The 25,187-nt window shown below is 39.8% G+C and overlaps 1 protein-coding gene across 1 annotated transcript in view; it reads left to right on the forward strand.

The window, feature by feature from the left end:
* The window catches only part of Antxr1 (anthrax toxin receptor 1), a 212,097-nt gene that overhangs the window by 10,348 nt on the left and 176,562 nt on the right, over nt 1-25,187 (forward strand). The window contains exons 2-3 of the mRNA XM_013022556.1: nt 16,526-16,597; nt 21,280-21,351. Coding sequence (XP_012878010.1) covers nt 16,526-16,597; nt 21,280-21,351 — 144 coding nt within the window. The remainder of the gene's footprint in view (nt 1-16,525; nt 16,598-21,279; nt 21,352-25,187) is intronic.

The following is a 25,187-nucleotide window of genomic DNA, read 5'->3' on the forward strand; positions in this document are numbered from 1 at the left end:
TTTCTCAATATGGGTACAGTTGGAAAATTTGGTGAGACAGATTTTTTTCAATTCGAGGGAACTACAGGATGCTTAAGATGATAAACCATATTTCTGAGTATGCTTTTAGAAGTGATGCCATCTTGGATGAAAACCCCTGAGTAAATGATGGTAGGGTAGAGCTGTGTATGTCAGCAATTAGGTTTTTCACATCCAAGGACCACATGTGAGCAGGAACTAAGGGAAGAAGTGGAGATAACAGGACCAAAGTGTAGATTTTGGAAGTAAATATGCTAAACAGGAGATTCTCAAACCTGGACCAGATCCAAACTTCAGAGAGCCAGCAGACGTATATGCATTTTGTGGCTTCCAAAATTTAGCTCCCTGGCTCCCACAGTCACAGGGGTGGGTGCTATTTTTTTCTGCCAAAGGCCATTTGGTTATTTATAGTATCTTTGGTAAGCCATACAAAATTATCAGTACAAGCAGCAGGCCATAGTCAGCTGGCAAGAAACATAGAAGAAGTATATGTGCTGGGCACAGGTGACTCATGATCACAATCATAGCTACTCAAGAGGCTGAAATTTGAGGATTATGGTTCAAAGCCAGCTTGGGCAGATAAGGTCCATGAGACACTTGTCTCTAATTAACCAACCAAAAGCTGAAAGTGGAGCTGTGGCTCAAATGGAAGAGCACCACACTTGAGAGGGGTGGGAACAACTAAAGAGAACATGAGGCACAGCGTTATAGCCCAGTACTGGCACAAAAGAAAGCATTAAATACAATAAAAACTTAAGGATAGATTAAACATGTCTGTCTAGTAATATACCAAATTATTTTTCAGACTTTATATGACCTAGAAGCTAGATATTTTTATCCCTACCAGCAAGACAAGAAAAGCTGACCCATAACAATGGCTTTTTTCCTCTCTAATGAAGAGGTAGCTGAGGGAGCCTGCACTCTCAAAGGAGTTCTTATTTTCAATCGTAGAAAGAAGATAACATGATATGGAAGAAGAGGCAAGGTCACACAGGTAAGCCAAGGTCACACAGGTAGGCCAACATCACAGATAGGCTATACTTTGTCCTTCCATGTTGCCAATCATACATACATATACATCAAAGCTAGGGTGCTTGCTAGCTTAGACACTTGTTTCTTCCTTGTCCATCATGACTCCCAGCATAAACTGGGGTACTGGAGCTCATGCAGATGAACTGAGCCTCACTCACAGAAGTTCGCAGTGTCAGCGCTGAAAGCCTACAGTATCTCCTCAGCTTCCATCATCAGCTCAACTTTTCATCGACCATGATAATCTGGAAAAACTATCCTCTCTGAACCCTGGTTTTTCATGTTAACAAAATGGTTGTTAAAATGTATACTCAGAGATATTGTGAAGATGAAATAAAATTAAAATCAAACATTTGACACACGTGGGCCAGTTGATAGATGGTGTTGGTGATGGTAGTGATGGTGGCAACAGTGATCATGATAGTAGTGATGTTGTCAGTGAAGATGTGGTCAGTGATAATAACACTGGTGATGATGTTAGCAATGGTGAGTATGGTAATGACAGTAGAGGGGGAATGGTGATGATGGTGGGGGTGGTGATGGTAGTGATGATGAAGACAAGTTGGTGTCATATTGGTGGTGACTGTAATAATGATGAGGAGGAGGAGGAGGAGGGACTTAATGGCAATGGTAATGGTAATGGGATAATGGAGGAAGGATGATAATAGTGGTGGTGGTATTAGTGATGGTAATTACCCAGAGAAAAACAACAGATTCTAAGCAAGATTCTAGGTAAGACTACCTGGCTAAGGGCAAGAAATATATTATTTCAAATGGATATTTATCAAGTTGTGCTAGACTTCTGGATTTACAAGATGCCTGTACCATGTATGACTCTCAAGGACCTCACAATTTAGTGGAAGAAATAAAGAACTGGTGAATCGGCTGGTGGAATGATGTGGTTGATCTGAGAGAGGCTTAGCAGATTTCATAGAGGAAGTATCTATGGACCAGCGTCTTGGAAACTGAACAAAAGTTGGTCAGATTATGAAGTTCAGAAAGAGCAACAGACAAGAAAACAAATTGACCTTTGTCAAACTCTAGGAAGAGTTTGAATTTTAACCCATCAACAACAAGTTTCAGAACCAGGTGCCAGTGGCTCACACCTATAAATCCTAGCTACTCTGCAGGCTGAGATCTGAGGATAATGGTTCAAAGCCAGTCTGGGCAGGAAAGTTCATGAGACTAATCTCCAATTAACTACCAAAAATCCAGAAGTGGAGCTGTGGTTCAAGTAATAGAACACTAGCCTTGAGCAAAAAAGCTCAGAGATAGTGCCCAGGCCCTGAGTTCCAGCCCCAGAACTGGCACAAAAAATTTTAATAAGTTTCAGGACTAGAGGTTTTTAGAAGCCAAAATTCAAGCGTATATATGTTTTAGAAATATAAATATATTGACTAGCAGAGCAGGAATGTGGGAAAAGGAGGAATAAAAATGAGAAATCTTTTGTGTAGAAGAGGAACAGAACTTGAACAGTTAAGAGCCATTCAACAGACCAGGGAGGAAAGAGCTGCAAAAGTAAGGAACAGGTTTCAAAAGGAAAGAGGAGAGCTCCCCGAAGTGTTGTCTGAACATGTGGGGATTTGGGTGGAGTGCGGTGAGGAGGTGATATGATTGATGTTTGGAACTAAAAACAAACACTTCAACGTTGCTAGCCCAAGGGCCGTAGTTGAAAATTTGAGTATGGGTAGTAAATAATATCAAGGAAATATCCAAATAATATTGTATTTCAAAATGTCAAGAAGAGGTGGAGTTTAAAGAGGGAAATAGCCAAGTTCCAAACCAGAAAAACTGCCAACAGGAATTGTCTGGGCAAAAAGAAGAAATTCCATTAAACAGAGCTGGTAAATAAAGCAGTTGAAGGAAAGGGGAAAAAACAGGTCAGACTTGTACCAATGAAGAGTGAGGGGATAGCATTTTGCTAGAACGATGATCATCTAGGTGTTTCCCCTACTGAAGTTATCTTTGCTTCGATTTCTAGCCTCAGTAAATGGTGGTAACTTAAACCCAGGTTAAAGATCTGTGGCTAATTCTTTTTCTCACACTGCAATACTTGATGGTGTTTGAGAAGAGCAACTCCCATATGATCTTGGGTCTATTCCATTCTTCATCTAATTCTTGCGTTAGCTCAGGACTCCAACGTCTTCATCAGTTTGCTAAAACGTCCTTAAAATTGTCGCTGTCTCCTCTCATTTTTCTCCTCTTCCTTCTCTTACTGCTCTTGTTCAAATTTCTAGGATTTCCCCCAGGGCCTCACACTTGCTTGGTGGATACTATACCACCAGCCCTTTTTTTATGCTGGTTAATTTACAATAATGTATTGTTTTCTACCTGGGAATAAACTTAGAGTGAAATCCTCCTATTTTTCACTTCCTGCCAAAGCTGAAATGCCTAGCTTCTTCCATTGGGATGGAGTCTCACAGATTTGGGGGAGGCTGATGGGTAGTGAGGATTAAACTCAAGGTCTATAGAAGCCTCTTGCAAAAGATGGCAGAAGGATTAAAAGCAGAGTCATATCTATCTTGCTAACATCCTTACATAAAAATAGTGCAGGAGCTGGGTCCGGTGGTGGAGTCTGTAATCCTTTTTTTTTTTGTCAGTCATGGGGCTTGAACTCTGGGCCTGGGCGCTGTCCCTCAGCTCTTCAGCTCAAGGCAAGCGCTCTACCACTTGAGCTACAGCGCCACTTCCAGTTTTCTGGTGGTTTATTGGAGATAGGAGTCTCACGGTCTTTCCTGCCCGGGCTGGCTTTGAACTGCAATCCTCAGATCTCAGCCTCCTGAGTAGCTTGGATTACAGGCGTGAGCCACCAGCGCCCGGCTGGAGTCTGTAATTCTAAGCATGTTGGAGGTAGAGATTAGAGGATCTTGGTTTGAGGCCAACCTAGGCACACATGCACAAAAAGTTTTCTTGACTTCATTTCAGCCAAAGGCTTGGCTTGGCACGGTGATACACGCCTGTCATCTCAGTGACACAGAGATTTAGGTAGGAGTATTGAAGGCCTGGCTAGTATTAACATAAATGCCCTATCTCAATATTATATTGCAGATACCAAGTTTCCAGAAATTATGTATTCAATGAGATAAAAATGAAGAATCCTGCTTGTAACTGTATAGTAATCACAATAATAAAAATAAATAATAAGCTAAAAAGAAATACAGGGGGCTGGGAAGGTGACTCAGTGGTAGAGTGCTTGCCTTGCATGCATGAGGCCCTGGGTTTGATTCCTCGGCACCACATAAACAGAAAAAGCTGCAAGTGGCACTGTGGCTCAAGTGGTAGAGTGCTAGCCTTGAGCTGAAGAGCTGAGGGACAGCACCCAGGCCCAGAGTTCAGGCCCCATGACCGACAAAAAAACAAAACACAAAAAAAACAAACAACAAACAAACCAGGATGACAGTGGATAGCACTAAGTATAAACACATATACGTGGGATAGTAAAGATCTTTTTTTTAACAGGGTAACCAAACAGCCTGGCATGCCCAAGACAGCCCTGCTGTGGTTTTGTTGTCGTCTTATAATATTGCCCTGTTATGCTTAGAAGTAGCTCTGTTCTTATTTCAGATTCTATGCCCGTCCTGACATTTAGTAATTGTCATAAAAGGTAATGCCACAGAACAAGAGGAAGGAGGATTGGAAGGTGAAGTGCCTTGTATACTGGGTTCCATGACAATGGGTAACCAAATCAGTACTCCTAACGTCCCCTAAGTGCCCTAATTTTAAGCCTTTTCTGGAATCTGCCTTCTCAAATTCTTACAACAATTCATGGGAATTCTCCGCTAGGCCTAATGCTGCACCTGACAGAAACTGTCATCCTACATTTGCCGACCCCTCCATTGGGAGGCAGTGTTGCACAGTGGTTAAGAGCAGAAGGTTAGCTCACCCAAGCTTTGAGGACCCTCTCCAGAGGGAGAATATCATTACTTTCTTTCACAGCTTTCCTTACACTTTCAAATATGCTTACTCTATTTACCTTTCAAAAAAATAAAAACATAAAATTAAACAGGAAGAAGACTTGATGAGCATAGTGTTTGGATCAAGAGTATGGATTTGTAAGGCTCAAACCCCAAATTGATCACTTGATTGTTGTGTGTCTTTGAACAAGTGACTTAGCTTCTCTGCAAACTCAGATTCCTTATCTGTAAAACTGGAAATAGTATTTATGTATTATAAAGAGTTGAGCTCAGAATGGAACTGGCCATATTGGAAGTGCTAACTATAAATGATCATTGGTGAGGAAATATAAAGTACTCTCATCACAGTACCTTCTTTTTCATATTCCTCAAAACAGGTGAAGTATAACTATTCATCTTTGTAGATTCCAAAACGCATTGCTGGGACATTCACAAGTCAGCTAGCCCAATCAATGAATGATAGAGTGCAAATAGGTCTGGCAAAATTAAAAACGGAAAGTACTTTCGCAGAAATAAAAGTGTTGGTGGCTTTTGGAAGTGTTTCAGGCTCTCATTAGTGCAGACACTAAAATGAAATGAGCTGAAGTATTTAATGAAAGGAACAGAATCTAAGCATAGATAGTTAGTGGGGCATCTCACTCATCCACGATCACCTAAAGCCATCTTGTTGCAGCCCTTCCACATTGAAGGTCTTGGGAGGTATCCAGAGGAACATTGCCTCAAATCAAAAGCATGGCAACATTGACAGAAACAAATTGGGTAGGCTGAGATTGAAGGAGTCAACCAACAGGCCCTTACTGAAAAATATTACTCGATATTAAAACAGAAAATATATATGAAATTGAATAAAAATATGTGGTATAAAATAAACAGAATAAACAAACTAAACAAAATCTGGATTATATGGGGGAGACTACTTTATCCTTATGAAGCTATATTTGGTTTCAGACCAGTTGGCATCATGAAAAATTGATGACATCCTCAAACAAGACTTCATTCTCCTATAGAAAATGAAAAGATGATACTTTTCAGTTTATTAAAGAAACTACCATGTCTCTGAAGTAAATATCTACCCCAGATAATACGTTCATACAAATAATTTCCTGCCAACTTTTGTATGAAAACTTATAATATTTAAACAAATACATTAGAGCAAAACTAACAGAATAGTAAAGGAATAACATTCTAAGACTAAGTCAATTTGTCGTAGGAATGTAAGGGTGCTTCAGTATTCAGAGAAAGAGTAAGATAACCCAATTGAATTCAGCTACTGAAGATGGCAGTCATTATGTCAGCAGAATCTGAAATACATCCTTTTGAATACTTACACATCCCAAGGACAGAGGATTTGAATAATAATTAATGAGGCTGATTTAACAAATATGTTTTGAACCCTGTACCCCACAGAGAATAAGCTTTCCTTTCAAATGCCCACGAAATATTTATTAGGTCAGAAAGAATACCTCCAAGTATATCCCAAAGTACAATTTTTCCTGTCCACGATTTATATCCTATTAAAAATGACTGCAAAATAAATAACAGCAATAAATAACAGGAAGTGAATAGCAAAATACAACTAGAATTTCTGCTTTCAGAAATGCATCTATATGTATATGTATGTGTGTGCATGTGTTTGTGTGTATAGTGTGTGTATAGCTTGTAGTGAGAAAGAGAACAGTAAATGCAAGAGTTAGAAGAACATGACTAAAAGAGACTATGTAGGATGGAGGTTGCCAGACAATGGCCTGCAGCTTGTTGTTATAAGTACAATTTTATTGTAGCACAACCAGATTCATTTTCTTCTTGGACTGTCAATGAGTATTTGCTGTGGAGACAATATCTACCCAACAGCACCCCCGCCAAGCTAAAATATTTACTGTGTGGCCTTCACAGAACAAATTACCAACTCCTGGACTAAGGAAACATGGGCAAAGAATGCAGATACCAAGGTTAGCTGCATGGGTGTGGGCCTCATTTAGAAAAGCCTGGCACTCACTCAATGCCATGCTGTAACATCTTGAAAACTTTAATAATTTTACATAAGAGGCTCTGCATTTTTACTTTGTACTTAGCTCAGCAGATTATTTAGCCAATCCTAATACAAAAAAAATCAAAGGGACGATAAATATAATTTTTTCACTCTGTCACTTATAATGAAAGAATCCAAGTTAAAACTGTAACAAAATCAGTTTGTCTTTTCTCCATCCACCCTGACTGTAGTTCCCCATTTACCTTGATGTGGTGGGTCCAGTCTGCAGGGCAATTGCCTCCTTGAGACTCAAAGATGAACCTCGCATTCTTTTTTTTTGGGGGGGGGTCCAGTCGTGGGGCCTGAACTCTGGGCCTAGGCGCTGTCCCTCAGCTCTTCAGCTCAAGGCTAGCGCTCTACCACTTGAGCCACAGCTCCACTTCTGGCTTTTTCTGCTTATGTGGCGCTGAGGAATCGAACCGAGGGCCTCATGCATGTAAGGCAAACGCTCTACCACTGAGCCACCTTCCCAGCCCTGAATCTCGCATTCTTGACATCTGCCCTACTCTCCGTTTTCTCTTCACAATTAATTCTCAAGGAGGAGAGGAGAGAGCTGAGAGATTTTTTATTCCTCCACCATATTGCCTCCCCTCAAGGTACATATTTCTCCACCCAATGACACAAGAGAGGGTTAGATCCTCTCCACACTATATCTGAATCCCCCATTTGGTTCTCTCACTGCTAAAGGAATTTAGAAAACCTCTCTTGTCAACGTCTTGTGTTCAAGGCACTTATCTTCTGGAAAAATGATATTTGAAATCCCAAATATTTAATTTTTCCGTTCGCGTCATGGCTGAAAAGGCAAATCATCCGCCCTGCCACTGTTACCCCTGGCGGATGGATGTTTTGGACTGACTGTGTTGGGTTATGTCACTTTCTGTGCAAATGCAATGAGAAAAGAACAATAAAAATTACAAAATATGATTTCCATTGTACATGAAAAGATACTGCTTTTGCAAAAGTGCTGTTACAAAAATACAACATGAAAACCATCCAATCTACAGAAAGGATTTGTACCAAAAATGTATCTGTAATATGAAGAAAATACAGTTATTATAAGCAATGCTAGGGAGCATTATCTAATGAAATGAAGATACATTTGATAACCACAATAATGTTAGGCAAAGAGCAAAGAGCATAACCTATAAAGAGCAGGCATAACCATAGCCATAATGTTAGGTAAAAGGCAGGGACCAAGTAGGTAGATACGCTTGGAGAAAAGTGTGAAAACAGTCACAACAATGTGGGCGACAGGTGTGTCGATTGTGGCATGATCAGTGATTTTAATTTTCTTCCACTTGTGACTGATTTTTTTGCCCCACTTAGCCTCTCCTCCCAGAATTTCCAACAGGCAACATGCTGCTTTGGTAATACAGTGCTTTTAAGCCATCTCCAGTGGTGCCCTCACTCTGAGTCACTTCCTCCCAAGTGACAGCCTCCATCACCACTCAGGAGGGGATGGTCCACCCCATTCTGGCATTCAGAGGGTGTACAGTGGTTCTGTGGCTTAATTTCTGAGTCTAGAGAGCGTGAGAAATGGAGCCGCAGTTGTAAAGTTCAGCTATGAGAACAACTTTTCTGGGCGATTAACCAATTGCCTGTTGTTCTTAATAACAACACCGCATTTGTGGTGAATTTTCATCAAAAATACCAACAGTTGATATCGGAAAACATTTGTAGATGTTTCCATCTCTGTGTGGGTGAGTGTGTGTGTATATATCTGGCTGTCAGTCTGGCTGTCTAGCTGCCTATCTGTTAAAAAAGGCAGAGCAAACACAAAAGGAGTAAATACGTTGTTATAATAATCTAGAGTCATCATGACAATCTAGAAAAGACGTATTTTTACATCTTGAGGCTGCATATGTATGTGATACTTACACATAACTGACCGTAAGTTTCATGTGGCATTGCTTCTTGTTACTTTTAGTAATCTATTATAATAGTTCAATTTTAACAGTTTTAATTTTTTGAAAAAAAATGTTGGCCACACCCCTAAACTGACTTCCCAACTCATGAATAGTTGCTGCTTTCAAGGCTCTCAGTTAGATTGACTAAAGGAAAATTCATCAGAAGTTAGAGGTGAACATTTTGAGCTTCATGACACAAGAAGCAGCGGAGTGGGTGACTCCAGACTCCATACACAGTGCTCAAGGACTTGTTTGGTGTCTGGACTGTATCTGGAGGAGTTGGAATAGACCCAAAATCCAGGTCAGCCTTTGTGAGTAGGAGGGAAGCTTGACTCTGACCCCAGACAGCAATAGGAGGAGGACAAGAGCCAAAGGCCTGGGCTGGATTTGGAGTTCCAGCCAGCTAATGTGCAGTATGAGATGGGAGGAAGGAGGCGAAGGCTGAGGAAGAGACTGAAGTGAGGAGGAACAATGAAAAATGGATATGGGTCCTTGGACTAATGGTGGGTCTACCTTGTAACTCCACAAGCTGCTGAATGTATCTGTATCCTTGCCCATAACCTTCCACGGTACCTGAATACTCACTAAAGATGTGAGTGGCCTGTGATAGGGGATGGTGGTGTCTAAGGAAAAGCAAGGGCTGGCAGCTTTATAGTTTCCATCTTTAGAGCTACTCTGCTGTTCTGAATTAAAAGACTCCCGGATAATGCCTCCAATTGCAAACATTTTGTTGTTTCCTTTTCATTATATTCTAATCCATATGCAAAAGAAAAGGGGCAGTTTAAATCCAGTTTGGCCACTGATTCTGGTATACTGTATGTGTGGCTAATGGAAAGAGGCTGTGTTTTCTGAGGCGTTTAACCACAAGGAAGCTGGGAAACTCTCATAAACATGGAAGAATGCATTTTTTTCAGAAAACAAGTCAGAAGGAGATTTAGGGTTCCTATTTTGCTCCTACCCTTTGCATATTAGCTCTTGAACCTAATTGAACCATAATCTGAGGGCAATGCCAGGTTCCATGTGTAACTCCTTACCAGGAAGAGGTAGTAAATGCAATGTCACAGACATTTCATGACTATACCGTGTTCCAAACTCTGGAAGAAAACATGGAGAAACAACAAAATTAAGCAGTGGTCTTCTTCAGGACTAGTTGTAACGTCTGATTCTTTCTATCTTGTAGTGTGGTGATTCTTTCTGCACACCCAGGTTAGAAGATGCTGTGAGGACTGTGGGTGTGGCTCAGTGGTCCATGGCTTCTCAAACATGCACAAGGTCCTAGGTTCGATTTCCAGTTTCAAAAAAGAGCTGAGTGTGGTGGCTCACACTTGGAATTCTAGCTCCTCAGGAGGCTGAGATCTGAGGATTACCATTCAAAGCCAGCCTAGGAAGTGAAGCTGGAGCGATTCTTATCTCCAATTAACCATCAAAAAGCTGAAAGTAGCTCAAGTGGTGGACCGCTAGCCTTGAGCATAAAAGAAAGCTCAGGGACAATGTTCAGATTCTGAGTTCAAGCCCCAGAACTGGCAAAAAAGAAGAGGTAGGGGGAGAGGGAGGGAGGAGTGAAGGGAGGAAAAGAGGGAGGGAGAAAGAGAGAGGACATTGACTCTGACTCTGAATGGACCCAGGCATACTGAATGAATCTTCTAGAAGTGAATTCTATAAAACTGTCTTTAGGCAGAATTCTTGGGAAGCTACTCAAATTTCAGATATTGCTTAGATTTATTTTTGTGGAACAGAGGCAAAAAAAAATCCTAAGGGTCCAGAAGCCTCCACACCATCCTGACACCAACCTGGCCTATGGAACTGACAGAGGCTAGGACTGCATTTGAGGTAGGGTTTTATTGGTTAAAAATCAGAGATTGTACACAGGCAAAAGTTTCTAGCACATGACAGTGCAACACTGTCTGTGACTATAGTTCTCTGTAATTATGTGTTCAAGGCAATTCTGAGGGGAAAAAATATCCACAGTGCAATATTTTCCAGTTCTGTTTATATTTGGGCTTGGAAAGAACCAATCTTTTATTTTCTTTCCTTTCTTTCCTTCCTTCCTTCCTTCCTTCCTTCCTTGCTTCCTTCCTTCTTTCCTTCCTTCTCTGTCTCTTTTGCTTTATCTTTTCTTTCTTCTTTCTTTCTTTCTCTTTGCTTCCTTCCTTCCTTTCTTCCTTCTTTCCTTCCTTCTCTTTCTCTTTTGCTTTATTTTTTCTTTCTATTTCTTTCTTTCTTCTTGGCAGTACTGGGGTTTGAGCTCAGAGCTTCATGGTTGCTAGGCTGGTGTAATACTGTTGAACCACACCTCCAGCCCTGTTTTGATTTTTAAGACAGGGTCTCATTTGCTGCCCAAGAATGCATCTGAGCTGCACTGCACCTACTTTGAAGGTTCCCCTCATCACTGGGGCCAGAGGCCTTCTCTACAATGTCCTAGCTTCCTTTCCATCGAGGAGTCATGTGGATTTGGCTACCCAAGCTGACCTGGACCTATAATCCCAATCTCAGCCTCCCACATAGCTTGAGATAGCAAGTGCATGCTACTGTGCTCAACTCAAACTAAACAGGATGAGATGGAGGTCGGGTGGGGAGATATTCCTGAATATTTCTGTCAGGGCTGGCCTCAAAGCATGATCGTATTCTCAGCTTCCCAAGTAGCCAGGATTATGGCTTAAGCCACCTGCACTGAATAAAAGGAATTTCTTGTTTCTACTTACAGCTTTGGATCACCAAGGCTGGGTGAGTCTTGCAGTCTGAACATATTGTCAGGACTCCTTAGCTAGGATCTAAAATCATTCACTCCTACACAGATTGGCATGATAAACGTGGTGTTTTATCCACCGAAGAATGGAGGGAAGCTGGAATTGGATCCACTCTCTGCCATTTCCAAAACTAATGCCTGAGCTGACCTGTTTGTGATTGGTAGTCAGTTTAGCTCCTCAAGATTTCAGGATCACCCAGAGAAAACAAAACTAGCCTGGTTCCCGAAACTTTAGAAAGTTATGATTCCCTTCAATGCTTGGGAAAACAGGCTATGATTAACTCCACTGTGACTCAAGATAGACAATTATGTAGAGTTATCATCTCTATATAAGAAACAATGATCCATACCCCAACAGTGATAAGGCAGCTGTTTGCAGAGATGGGAGGAGAAGGAAGCCTGTCAGTACTGCCCTGTCTCAAGTTGGTCTTAAAGTTCTTTAAAAAAAAAGGGGGGGGCTGGGCATGGTGGTGCATCTCTATAATTTTAGCACTTGGGGGGCTACAGTAGGTTAATCATGAGTTTACGGCCAGCCTGGACTATACAGCAAGGCCCTGTATCAAAACTAAAATGACAACAACAAAAGAAACAAACAGAAAAAGAAATCTCACTTTGTTCTTCAGAAAACTCAGTAGTTGCCCATTAGCAAGAAAGGTCTTGAAGGTTCTAAACCCTCAACACCCAAGAAGTATAGATTTTACATCTTCCTCCACATCTAGCATCAATAAACCAGGCGAATATCAAACTATATAAATTATACATTGTTAGCCTGATAGAACAATAATGAAAATGAGTGTTTTAAGTGAAAGAACCTACCTAAAGAAACAACTTAGAGCAAAACAAGTGTTGGAGTAAAAGCAAGGTGGTAGAGAGCCTGCCTAGCAAATGTGAGGCCCTCAATTTAAAACCCAGTACCGATACACACACACACACACACGCACGCACACACACACACACACACACACACGCACGCACGCGCGCGCGCGCACACACACACACACACACAGGAAATGCTAGACTGGTGATACTCAATGGGAGAGCATTTTCTTGACATGTTTAAAGCCCTCACTTTGAGCCCAGAACAGAAAAAAAGAATATTAGGAAATAAGTAAAGTTCTTAGTAATTAAGAACTAGTCTAAAATGGACTTCAAATGCTTGCTCCTCAAGAAGGCAGTCAAATGTAATCTCCGAATTTGAGATTAAGTTCCTGAATCACTTTCTTGTCTCTCTTAAGTATAATTTCCTCACTGTAGAACTTCTCTCTTCATGAGGAAATCGCACACAGTAGAGAAAGTGTGGGGCTTTCCCTCTCAGCATTAGGCATCTCACCTTATCTCTCCAGAAATTTTAGAGGATGATTGTCCTGGTTATATAGACAAAAAAAGAAACAAGAAAATTGCATTACAGCTGGTGAGTGTTCAAGGAAATATCTCAGTTCTAGTGGAAAAGGGAAGTAGAATTTTGGATAGGCTGAAAACTAGTCATGTAATACCTCTTTTGAGGCACCCAGACAGCACTGGGCAGTGCCAGTGCCTCTCCCAGGATTCCCAGGACCAGAGCCTCTACCCAAGGCTGAAGGGGATCAGCTGGGACCAACCTTTAAGGTTTTAAATACACAACTGAATCCTGTCTAAAAGGATGGCTGAGGTCTTAATGATATGATTTTAATGCTTCCAAAGCCCATAGCTAAGATGTACAGCTGTGATGAGCCCTTGGCAGACTCACAACAGCTTTTGACCTATCATTGATGATTGCTGTTGATCTGTTGTTGATAATTTGGTGGGCCAAGTCACCCAGGACCTGTGGGAAGGCTCCTTAGGGTCATGTCAGTCACAAGAGATGAATGAAAATGTTGAAAGGGGTGGCATTGATCCAGATATATTACCTTCATAAACTGCCTTCTTAAATAGCAACTCCTCTGTACAACTATTTAAAGATAATTATAAAAAGAAGCAAAAGGCAAGACAAAAAATATAAAGCAAACAAAAACACCCCAGGGATTTGTAGAGACAGTTTTCTAAATTCAATAAATCATGGTTGATCTGATGAACCTGTTTTCCCCTCTGGTAATTTGATCTTACTAAATCTCCAAGCATAAGCAAAATAGAACGATAAAGAAATACGTTTGTAGAGAAGTTGAAAATAAATCCTAAAAATTAAAAAAGAAAGAAAGAAGATACAGATGTTTATCCAAGCCAGGTGGAACAGGTAGTATCTCATCTACAAAAGACCAGGAGGCTTCCATAGCAACGAAGGTGTGCCTTTTTCACACTTCTTTTTCTTTTCCTCTTTTCAAAATGTATTCACTTTTAGTATCAAAGTGTTGCGGTTATGTGAGTCAGGTCATGAGTAAATTTCTTTCTGAACAGCCTCACCTCTTCTCCTGTTGACTCCCAGGGTTTCCCTCCTCATCTCCCTGCCTCACAAGTTGCTCAGTTCATTTTCAACCTAGTGTCTACTGAATATCACTGCTACATTTGTTCACTCTTTGACCCCTATTTCTGGGCTCCTCCTTACCCTTCCCAAATAAGATAAACTTATATACAAGACCCAAAGTACAGAAATTTTAAAAAGACACACACAAACACAACAAAAGAAGGAAAAAAAGCACATTTTGTGAAGGCTTTCACAAAGGGAGCTTGGGAGTGTAGAGGTTGGGGGGAGGGGGGAAATGACTGCATTCCAGCATCAGAAGCAGATGACAACCTAATGCCCTGAGATTACATGTTGGTCCATAACAACAGAGTCTTGAAGAATAGATTGGAGTTTGCCAGTGGAGATAAGGAATGCCCCACACATGAAGACCCACTCCTTTCCCCCATTTTCCCACTTCTCACCCTCTCCTTAGTAGGCTGTGTGGTGCTGTCTCATGAAAATCTTTGTTCTTGGCTAAGCACAGGACTCAGAGTTTCTCACCTGTTGCTTTTATCCCTTTGGCTTCTTAGCTTTACCGATCCAGATCAAAGCTTAAGTGTATCTGTCTTCAAAGCCTGCATAGAAAGAGCATGCCACTCCCTTTATTTTGTTCTCAAAGTCTAAACCTCAACCACATTTCTTATCATCACATTGACATCTTAATTATTCTGAGTTTCTTGCTCAACTATGAGTAGTTGGAAGGGAATAACACTTCTTATTCTGTGTACCTTGGACAGCTAGAATAATGCCAGCAAGTAAGATATTTTTGCAGCTTAATTAAGAAATATGACACCTATAGTATCAGTCCCTTGCTGCTAGTTATGCCAGATACTATCACAAACAAGTGAGAAAAGCATTTAATGTCAGAGCGTGACATGACAACCACAACAAATTTATCTAGATGTAGAAGAATCCAAGACAGACTACTTGCCTTTTGACTCTTCCTATAAGCCCTTTGTAAAATTCTAAAACAACCTAGAATCTTTGGAAAAGGACAGAAAATAACATAATGCCAATGAGTTATTGACATAAACTGAGCAAATGTTAACATCGTTTCACATTTGTTTTTACTGTTTCTTGAAATAGGTGGTGTGTGTTAGCATATTCACAGCAATTACCTGCCAATGATATTAGTTATTTTTTTCTTCAATCAACAGCATGTCAATCACCATCCTTATTATACAAGATTCTTATACACACTTCTTTGAATGGGAGACTATAAATGTAGAAGCAAAATTGCTGGTTATAGGCACTGTTTGGCTTCAACCTCATTGCCAAATTGCTTTCCAAAATATTTTCATCATTTCTCATATCTCAGCAATATATGGGCATTCCTATTTTGTCCATGTTCTCATCAGCACTTGTATTGTCAGACATTTTGATTTTTGCTGAATCTGAATGGCATAAAGTAGTATTTCTGACATGCTTCAGTTTGCATTTCTGTGTTTCGAGGAAGAGCTGAATATTTTTTTCTTATGTTGATTTTATTTCAGGAAGGCACTAAGAGTTAAGCATTCATAATGTGATTAGTCATATTAATCAGAACGCTAGGAAAAAACTACAAAGTTCATTATTAAAAAGAAATTCTCTTGAGGGAATCACCAAGGGATAATTATTTTGTATTTCTGCTGTATTTACTATGCTGACCTTTAAGGAATTTGCATCCGTATTTACAAATGAAATTGGATTCTCAAGGGGGGGTATCATAGGTCTTTGTTTTTCTGTTTGTGCTGATTTCATTTGAAAGAATTATAGCTGGGGGGGTGGGTAGGGGAGGAGCAAAAATCAGGAGCCAGGAGCGGGGTGTGTCAGGGCTGGCCTAGGCAGAAAGTCTGTGACTCCATTTCAATCAATAAAAATTGCTGAGCACAGTGGTACATATGTGCCTGTCATCCCAGGTACATGGAAGTATAAATAGGATTACAGCCGAGGCTAGTCTGCGGGGGAGGGGGGGGAGGAAAGGAGCCTATTTGAAAAATAACTAAAGCAAAAAAGGGCTGGAGGCTTGATTTAAGTAGCAGAGCATCTGCCTAGCAAGCATAACAACCTTAACTGCAATACTGCAAAAGAACATACTTAAAAAATAATAAATTAAAAAGAATAGCTCTTCTTTTTCATCAGGGAAAGAATGACAGCCTAAAGATTTAGAACTAATTTGTGAATCTTTTTGGGCTGGAAGTTCTTGGTTTATTTGTCTTCCAGCATATCAGTGGGCATAGTGATAGTGGCAAGAGGAGATAGAATGGAGAAAGTTCCTTAATGAAATTTTGTAAGAATTTGTCATGGCTGAAATGAATTCATAACAGAAAGTTGAAACAGCCATTCAAATAATTCCCAGGCTTATGTTAGCTTCAGGTGATAAGCCCAGCTAATAGGTTAATGGAACCAGTAGAATGTGAAGAGAAATACTACAAGGCAGAGACAAAAGAACACTGGAGTCAATACCACCTGCTTTTGTCTTCCCAGGTCAGGGAGTGTGCTGCACCACTGGAATGAGATCTACTACTTTGTGGAACAGCTGGCTCATAAATTCATCAGGTGAGCAATGCTAAGCATTTGTGTCTCTCATACCTCTCGGACATGAGTAAAACCAGTCCATGTTTGCTGTTCTCCCTGCTTCTAACCACTTGGATGATGATGCTGTTTGACAAAATTGGACTCTTCATCCTCTGATTCAGGGCAGAGCTGGGGGAGGGGAACTATCCTCTGTTTTGATCTATGTCACATATAGTAACTTTGTCTTAGAGCTACCAGGAGGAGCCAGGTTTGCTTTGAAGACAAAAATGGTTCATCTTCTCCCTTCTTTGTCCAATAATATATTCTTGTAAAAGGATCATTGACAAATTTCCTACACAGTGTCATGATGTCAGGGCAATTAGCAGATACTAGTGCACCTGTGTATAAGGCACAGCATGACCAACTCATCTTAGTCTGCCCAAAGTTCTCCTAGCTTAGTACTGAAAGTCCCGTATGTATGCTAGGAACACTAGTTATTCCTGAGAAAATCATAATGATTAGACATACCAGCCACATGCTCTATCTGGTAGAATCCCCTGAATATTCTCACCATCACTCCAGACATATCTGAACATAAGTCACTGTAATATTTCAAGAATCCCAGAGGTACTACTTCCTAGGAAGTAAGGATACCAAGTAGGAGAAAGGAGAGTTGGGTCACTCTCTGAGGTATCACATGGCTGTGACAGTGCTCATGGATGTGCTGGAAACAAGTTGCCAAGGTCTTTGATAAAATGGTCTAATCACTGTACATTTGAACATAGCTCCACTTCATGTCCAGCCTGAGCTGACTGGTTTTGTTAAAGTTAAGAGTCTTCATCTCAGAATACAGGGTGACCTCTTAACTCAGGTTAATGACAGTTTCCTCTCAGACTTATTTATTGACCAACACATCCCTATCTGCTTAATTAAGGGCAGAAATTAAGGAAGACCTCTCTATAATGCCCCAAATTGGAGCTGATTGGAGGGAAGGAGTTAGGAAGTGACTTCTCATAATGCCCCAAATTGGAAGCTGTAGCAGGAAATCAACTAAATCCATATGATCAAGAGAACAGAGGCTGAGAGAAAAGGGTGGGGGAAAAAAACAACAGGGAAACTAGAGAAGCAAATATAGGAGAGGCATTTAAAAATAGGGGAATCTTTGAAAATTGAATGGAAAGAAATTACTTTTCAATCAGAGGAGGCATTCAGTAGCTCCTATTTTGAATATCTCCAGTGAGAATTTCTGCTTTCGTGGACAAACAGTCCAATAATAATTGAACAATTTCAGTTTTCAGGAGACTTTTTGCTGTGGAGCCAAAATGTCCTTTCTTGTACTCTCATCCACTGGCCTTTTAGAGTGACATAGAATGCATCTGTGTCCAGATACTTGGCAGGATCTGCTGTGCCTCTACTGCTGTCCTTGTCTTCTCCTTCTGGAGTCCAGTCCAGTGGAAAAGTCTCTGAAGTTAGATAGATGTGCTTTTGAATCCAAGCTCCATTGTGCAACCATAGCAAATTACTTACATTGGCTGAACACTGGTTTCCAAGTAAAGATTATACAAAGAGAGCATGGGCACGTTAATTAGTCCAGCCCCTGCCTCAGGGTGGGCACTGGACATCTCTTGCCTAGCTCAAGCAGTTCCTCACTTTCCAAATCAAAGGAAGGAGAGGGGTGTGGACTAAGGCTGAGTCTTTGCTTTACAAATGAAGAAACAAATGAAGAAACTGGGGACCTCAGAAGTGAGCTTACTCCAGACCATTAGGCTGTCCTCCTGACTCCCTGGCTGTGGACTCCTCAATGTGTGGCAACAAGACATCATGCAAACCCTTTGAGGCAAAGACTGCATTTTGTTTGAGTATCAAACACCAAGTTCATGCTTTATCAATGTATGTGTATAAATACTAGTACTGGGGCTTGAACACAGGGCCTAGGAACTGTCATTTAGCTTTTTTGCTCAAAAGTGGCACTCTGGCACGTGAGCCACAGATCCACTTCCAGCTTTTTGGTTGTTAACCTGAGACAAGAATTTCATGGACTTTGCTGCCTGAAGTGGCTTCAAACTTTGATCCTCAAATGTCAGCCTCCTGATTACCTAGGATGGCTCCATCAATATTTTTGAATCAATAAATGATTGGATGACTTTTACTTAGCTATTTGAATAAATAGGCTAAGGCAGCTGATACTGCAAAGAAAGAAATCTGTTCAAGAATAGTGGTGATATTTATCAAATGTGTAACATTCCCAATTTCAGTGAGGTTCTTAACATACCAAGTCCAGTTATTTGCCTTTAGCCTGACTCCTGTCTTCCTAATAATGATTCTAATTCTTCACCACTTTCCTTAAGTCCCCAAGCTACATCTCATACGTTTCTTTCTCAGCAGAGAGTCTCATCACCTATTCTGTTCAGAGCCCAGAGACAAGCAGATGATTGCTTCAAGTTCCAATCCTGCTCCTAACAGTTTCATGTAGGTCCGGAGGGCTAAATGTTTTCCCTTTTAAAAGGCAACTTCCCCATGTTAGTCCCATTTTGTGCCATCCCTAGACTCTCATAGGTCTTTGTTTCTCTCTCAGATTTTTCCCACCTTTCCCCTGGCACTTTCTCCCAGACTTCAATTAAACACTTCATCCTTTGTCCCCAGAAGAAATGATGACAAAAAAATTTGGTCATGTCTTTCTATAGCTACAACTCTTATTTCTTTCCTTGCTGTCTCCATACTCTTTCCTCTCATTCATTGCTTAGCCACTACCATCTTGCCTCTGTCTCTAACTTCTACCTCTTGAGTCTCATCACCACCACTAACGATGTCCTCAGCAAGAACATTGTATTCCTTAGTTTGCTGTATAGAGATTCCTTAACTAATGCCAATTTATCCCTCCTTAAATTTCCCTCCTGCACTAGCCCTGGCTTTCCTTTTCTCTCCCCAACCTTTGCTAGTTCTTCAGTCATTGTTGGTTCTATTTAGCTCACAATTATTCTCACTGATGTCAGTTTCTCTAAACACCTTTGCCCATATCCGTTGACAATTCCTAGTTATCAATCTCCAGTCTGGATTCATATACCAGTTATGTCATGACCCACATTCCCCACATTTCAAATCTGTTCCTTTCAGAGCTGAATTCAGGGGTAAACACAGCTATGTAATAATGACTTAGAGCCCAAATTCTAGAATGAGAACTTTTATGCCCCAGTCCATCATTCCCTGTTGCATAACTTGGGGAAAGCTGCTACTTTTTCAAGGCCCATTTTCCTCTTATAGAAAACAGAATTCATGCCTATCTTATGCATTTGCTTCAAATGTTAAAAGATCATAACTTTAATCAAGACAGTGCATGATACATGCAACTTTTTAAGAAGTTGAAAAAGTTGGCCTTTGCTATATTACAATGATGATGATAGCTTTCCTCATTTAGAACATGGTATCCAGTGCCCTAGCATTGATGAGATGGTAGCAGTCAACTTAGGTGCCAGGGGAAGGTGCCAGTCAACGCAGTCAGCTCAGGACAAGGAACCAAAGTCTTTTTCAAAAGATCAATGTTCAATTCACCAGGTATTACATGAGCCCTACCAGGTTCTAAAACGTGCTGTATTTTCAGAGATGTGTCAGATACAATAGAAATAATTTAGGCAATAGGAGCCATTAGAGTTTTTGTAGCAGACAAGTGATGGGATCTGACTTATGCTTTAAAAAATAATTTGGGGAGCAGTGTGAGTAATACATGGGAGCAAGAACTGACACCAAGAAAGGAGGTCAGCTTAGAAACACTTGCACCGGCCAGATGACTGAGGCGAAGGTCCTAAGCTAAGGGATAGGAAGGGAGGACCAGGTGTGAAGATCGCTTAGGGAAGTGGGAACTATGAAGTTTGGAACTAGGTCGAGTGTGGGAGATTATTACCTTGCCAAGACATACTGTGATGCTAGCATGAGTGAACTAGTTGGGCCCAGAGAGAGCCACACAGGTGACATTGCATTGCTGAGCCCACTATAGTCTGGCATCCAGCCTGTCATCTGAGAAACATGTTTGGTCCCCAGCTGAGAGTTGTGCTTCCTACTAGAGTGTGAGTTTTACATTGGCAATGCTCTTGAATACTGTCACATAAAAACAATGCCAGACTACTCATTAAAAGTGAGGCCAACTGGAATACATACTCTGTAGCCAGTAAATTCATTTTCTCCTTAAAAGATAACATTCTGGGAAGCCAGGGAAAAATTAAAAACTCATTGTAATCCTACGTTCAGATGAAAGGGAGGTTGTTATAGGATGTTAATGGCTAGTAGCATCACGCTATGACAGTCTAACTCCTCCTTTTCTTCACGTTAGGTTTTGTCAGCTGTGTATATCAGCATTTCGCATTTTATAGACATTTTGCAGACCAGGCCTCTTCTAGAAGCATCTTTCACACAGAATCTAAGGCAGGGATGGATTTTTTTCTCACTTGTGACCCGTGTTCCCTGAGAGATCATATCCAAGCAGAAGGGGTCTCCAGGAAGACACAGCAGGCCTTCTCTTTGTTAACAATTTTGAATCTAGTGGCCAAATGCTTGAGACACCAGCTGTTCCCCTCCCCCTCCCCCTACTTGATTTTAATTCCTCAGCTCTGGCACCCCTGGTGCAAAGCAAAAACAAACAGTAACGACAACAACAACAAAGGGTAAACCTGGAAAGGAACACAACACCACAGGTTTTCTGTCTATCCTAATGGAGTTTGTTTTCCTTACAGTCCACAGCTAAGGATGTCCTTTATTGTCTTCTCTACTCGAGGAACAACCTTAATGAAACTAACCGAAGACAGGTAAGGTGACTTCTCGTTCTTGTCATTAGAACGTCTATCTCTTCCTGAGGAGCTCTGAGATTTGCACACCATTGTTCCCTTCTACATACCCAAACTTACTGGCTTATAGAGGAAATTTGGTAAATGATATCTCTAAAATACTGGCTGAAAGAATCAGGCTTACAGATCTTCCAGATTGGTGCTGCATGTGACTTACGGTGTTGTAATTGAGCAAAGGAGTCTATTTGTTTTTTCTTTATTGTATATCTTATTTGATCTTCACAAGACAATAAAAGATTCATTATTATATCTGTGTAATATTGAAGTAAATTTATAGGGTTAAAAAACTGTTCAAAACAAGGCGTGGATTAGTGAAGATTCTCGTTTCAACAGGAACAAGCTTGTGGTGGATTTGAAAAAAATAATATAAAAGATACCCAAACAATTTGCAGTGTATGTGTGCATACATCATACATGTGTTTGAACAACACAGTATAGATCAATATAAATATAAATGTCATAGATTTAGATATAGATATGGTCTAGTGATCAAGTATGCATAGAGGAAAATTATGGGAAGGTTGAAGGAGTAAGATAAAAAATATAGTGTATTAAGATGAATTGAAAGAGATATAATTAGAAAAACAACACATAGAACTTTACATATCATTTTATATTTATCCTCATAACATTGTTACATCAATTTCGGCTGGTAACTGGTATATGTAATACACTGTTTTTTTCCTAACTTCTTGTAAGATTTTTTCTTTATCTTTTTAGTACTTTAGTTTGTGATGTGTTTGGGCAGGTTTTGAGTTTATCTGATTTGGGCTTTACAAAGCTTCTTGAACCTATAAACACAACTTTTACCAAATTTGAGAAGGTTCCAGCCATTACTTTTCAAGTTTGTTTTTTTTTTAAAGTCTGTACCAATCATTTCCTCCTCTTTCTGGGACTCCAATGATGAAAGTATTAGATCTTTGGATCTTATTCCAGATTCCCTGAAGGTCTATTTATTTCTTTTTCAATTTTTTCTCTGTTTTTCAATTTGGTAATTTCTGTTGCTGTTTCTTCAGCTTCACTAACTATCCTGTCACTCCTTCAGCTATTTACTTAATTCACTACATTTTTGTGTGTGGGGGGGGTGGAATGCTAGGAACTGAACCCTCTTAGGTCCCTACACAGGGCAAGAAAGTATTCTACCACTGAACACCTACATTTCTCTAGCCCCATTCAATATATCATTACAGACATTGAGGTTTTCAATTCTAAAATTTTACTGTTCTTTTCAAGCTTTTTTATGTCTCTGCTTAAGAGAGTTCTATATTCCTGTTCATTTCCAGTGTGTTCTCCATGAACTTACAGAATACAGTCATTGTAACTGTTTTAAACAGTCTGTATTATGCATCTAACATATCAGGATCGGCATCTTAATTGCCTTTGCCCTTGAGAATTGATTTCTAGGTCCTTTTATTTGTTGAGTGATTCTAGAGGATAACATGAAATTTTTTGAATTGTATGCTGTTTAGACTAAGGATCATGTTTAAATTTTCTGGAAAACGTTGAATTTTTTTTTCTGTGTTTGCTGTGGTAAGCAATAACCCCCGTTATACTCAGCCCACAAGTGCTATCTCTTCTGTGGATGGTGGTTTCAGTGTCAGCACAAACACTTTGCTTAACTTTTCGTTTCTGTCCAAAGTCCAAAGCTGTGCATGTGTGGCTCAGGGTTGAGCCTGGGACTTACTACTTTCATATCCAGAATCCATCCATCAATCTGGCCCATGGAGGACCCCTCTCCAAATACTCTGGCAAAAAAGAAGGGTTTTCTGTGGGAACTTTGGCCACCCTCAATGCTGATAAACAACTCTCCACTGAGGCCACCCTTGGAAAAATGAAAACTCTCTTCCCCTTTTTTAAACCATGGTATGGGGGACTTTCCCAGAAATATGGGGATTTTTAGACAATCTCTTAGCCACTGCCACGTGACTAAGATTTACCTCAGGTTGAGAACATAAGAAAAAAGAAAAGGTGGAAATCTGGAACTCAACCTTGTGTGGGTTGTTTCTCTAGGCTTTAACTATCTTACCCAATCTACCAGCTGATCTTACTCTATCATCTTCATGCACCTGCTTTTTGACTTAAATTAAAAGTTTTTGCTGTGCTCAGCCAGAAGCATGGGCACCGCAAAACATGCTTTGGCTTGTCTGTTGTTACTTGAGTTTTACAGATGAAGACAATAGGTTGAAACACTCTTCTGAGGTCAAAGAAGTATCCTGATGGCTGAGTTCTGAATGTGGTCCAATTCATGAACTTTCCATCATACCATGTTGCTCTTCTCATACTTCTGAGCTTCTTCAGTTTAAATAATTGGCAAATTGTAACAAAGTCTGCAGCGCCTTGCATTAGCATTGCAGAGTGTGAAATGATAAGTTAAATATTATTGGAATAATATAATTTACTGTTATCTACTACGTATGATTCCCCACATACTACAAGGACAGGCCCAATATTAATTGACATACCTCAAATGTTTCATTGTCTCAAAAGGAGATTACTTCAAAAGGTTCCACTGTTCATTTAATATAAATCGGGAATCAATGTTCAATGTAATCAAATGCATTTCTGTCATTTGTTAAAATAGTCACAGATTTTCCTTTATCTACAGAATAGTGATATTCATTAGAAACATTTAAAAATATTGGGCCATTCTTGTATTTTTTGTTCCCACATGGTTATTATGTTTTTTCCATATAAATATGGACTCTATTTTCTATATGTTATTTAGAAATTCAGTATCCTGATTCAAAATTGTGAGTGGTCTGCTGTTGTTCTTTTGATGGCTACTTTTTCTTTTTCATTTAAATCAATGCTTTTTCTAGAATTTATTTTATGTTAAAAGATCAACAGCCAGCATTCCATCACTCTACTGATTAGCTAATTTTTCCAGTCCAATGGTGGACTAATCTTTTACTAGCCACTAAAAAAGTCAGAATCTTTGATAGCCTTGGGTCCATTGCTGATTTTTGTAATCTGTTTCTGTACTATTTGTTTTTGTGTGTCTATTTCTATACTCAGACCACATTGCCTTAATTAGTTTTAACATCTGGAAAAACCAATACCTCTTCATTCTAATACTGAGCAAAAATCCCCTTGGTCTTTAGTGAATTATTTTCCTAACCCTGTGCATTTTAAATATTTTTTGTGTTCCAAAATACTTTTAGAGTTTCATTTTCATTCTAAGAAAAGTATGAGTAAATCTTAGCAACAATGCAACTACATTTTGGCTATATTTTATTTATTTTCTTAGTTAAGGATATAACATTTCTTTTTATGTCCCTAAGTATGTGTGTGTGTGTGTGTGTGTGTGTGTGTGTGTGTGTGTGTGTGAGACTAAATCTCATGCAGTGTATTCAAAGCTGTGCTTCCAGTGTGAATGAAATATTTTCTATTATATTTCCTAGATCATTGTTGTTTTTCTAAAGCAGTGGATTTAACAGTTCGAACTCCATAAATTCCATTGAACTGAGAAATGTTCATGTCAGTGAGTTTCTTATAGAAAGACCTCATAGTGGTCCATGACTCACTTCCACCAAAAGTTTGAAAATAATGGGAAAAATTATTGGTTTTTGGAAGTGTTTCTTATCCTAATGTTTTGATGAAACATTTTATTAGCTTAATACATTTCCTCATTATTTAATGATTTGTGTCTTAAATGTATTCAACACTTAAAATGCTGATTCAGTGTTTTATTCTTTTAGTTATTAATTCCTTCTGTGTCTTGTATTTCATTATTTCCAAGCATCTTGACATGAAAGTTTATTTTGTATATTTTATTTTATCTTAATAATAAAAGCAAT

The sequence above is a fragment of the Dipodomys ordii genome, unplaced genomic scaffold (assembly GCF_000151885.1).
Source record: "Dipodomys ordii isolate 6190 unplaced genomic scaffold, Dord_2.0 Scaffold63, whole genome shotgun sequence".
NCBI lineage: Eukaryota > Metazoa > Chordata > Mammalia > Rodentia > Heteromyidae > Dipodomys > Dipodomys ordii.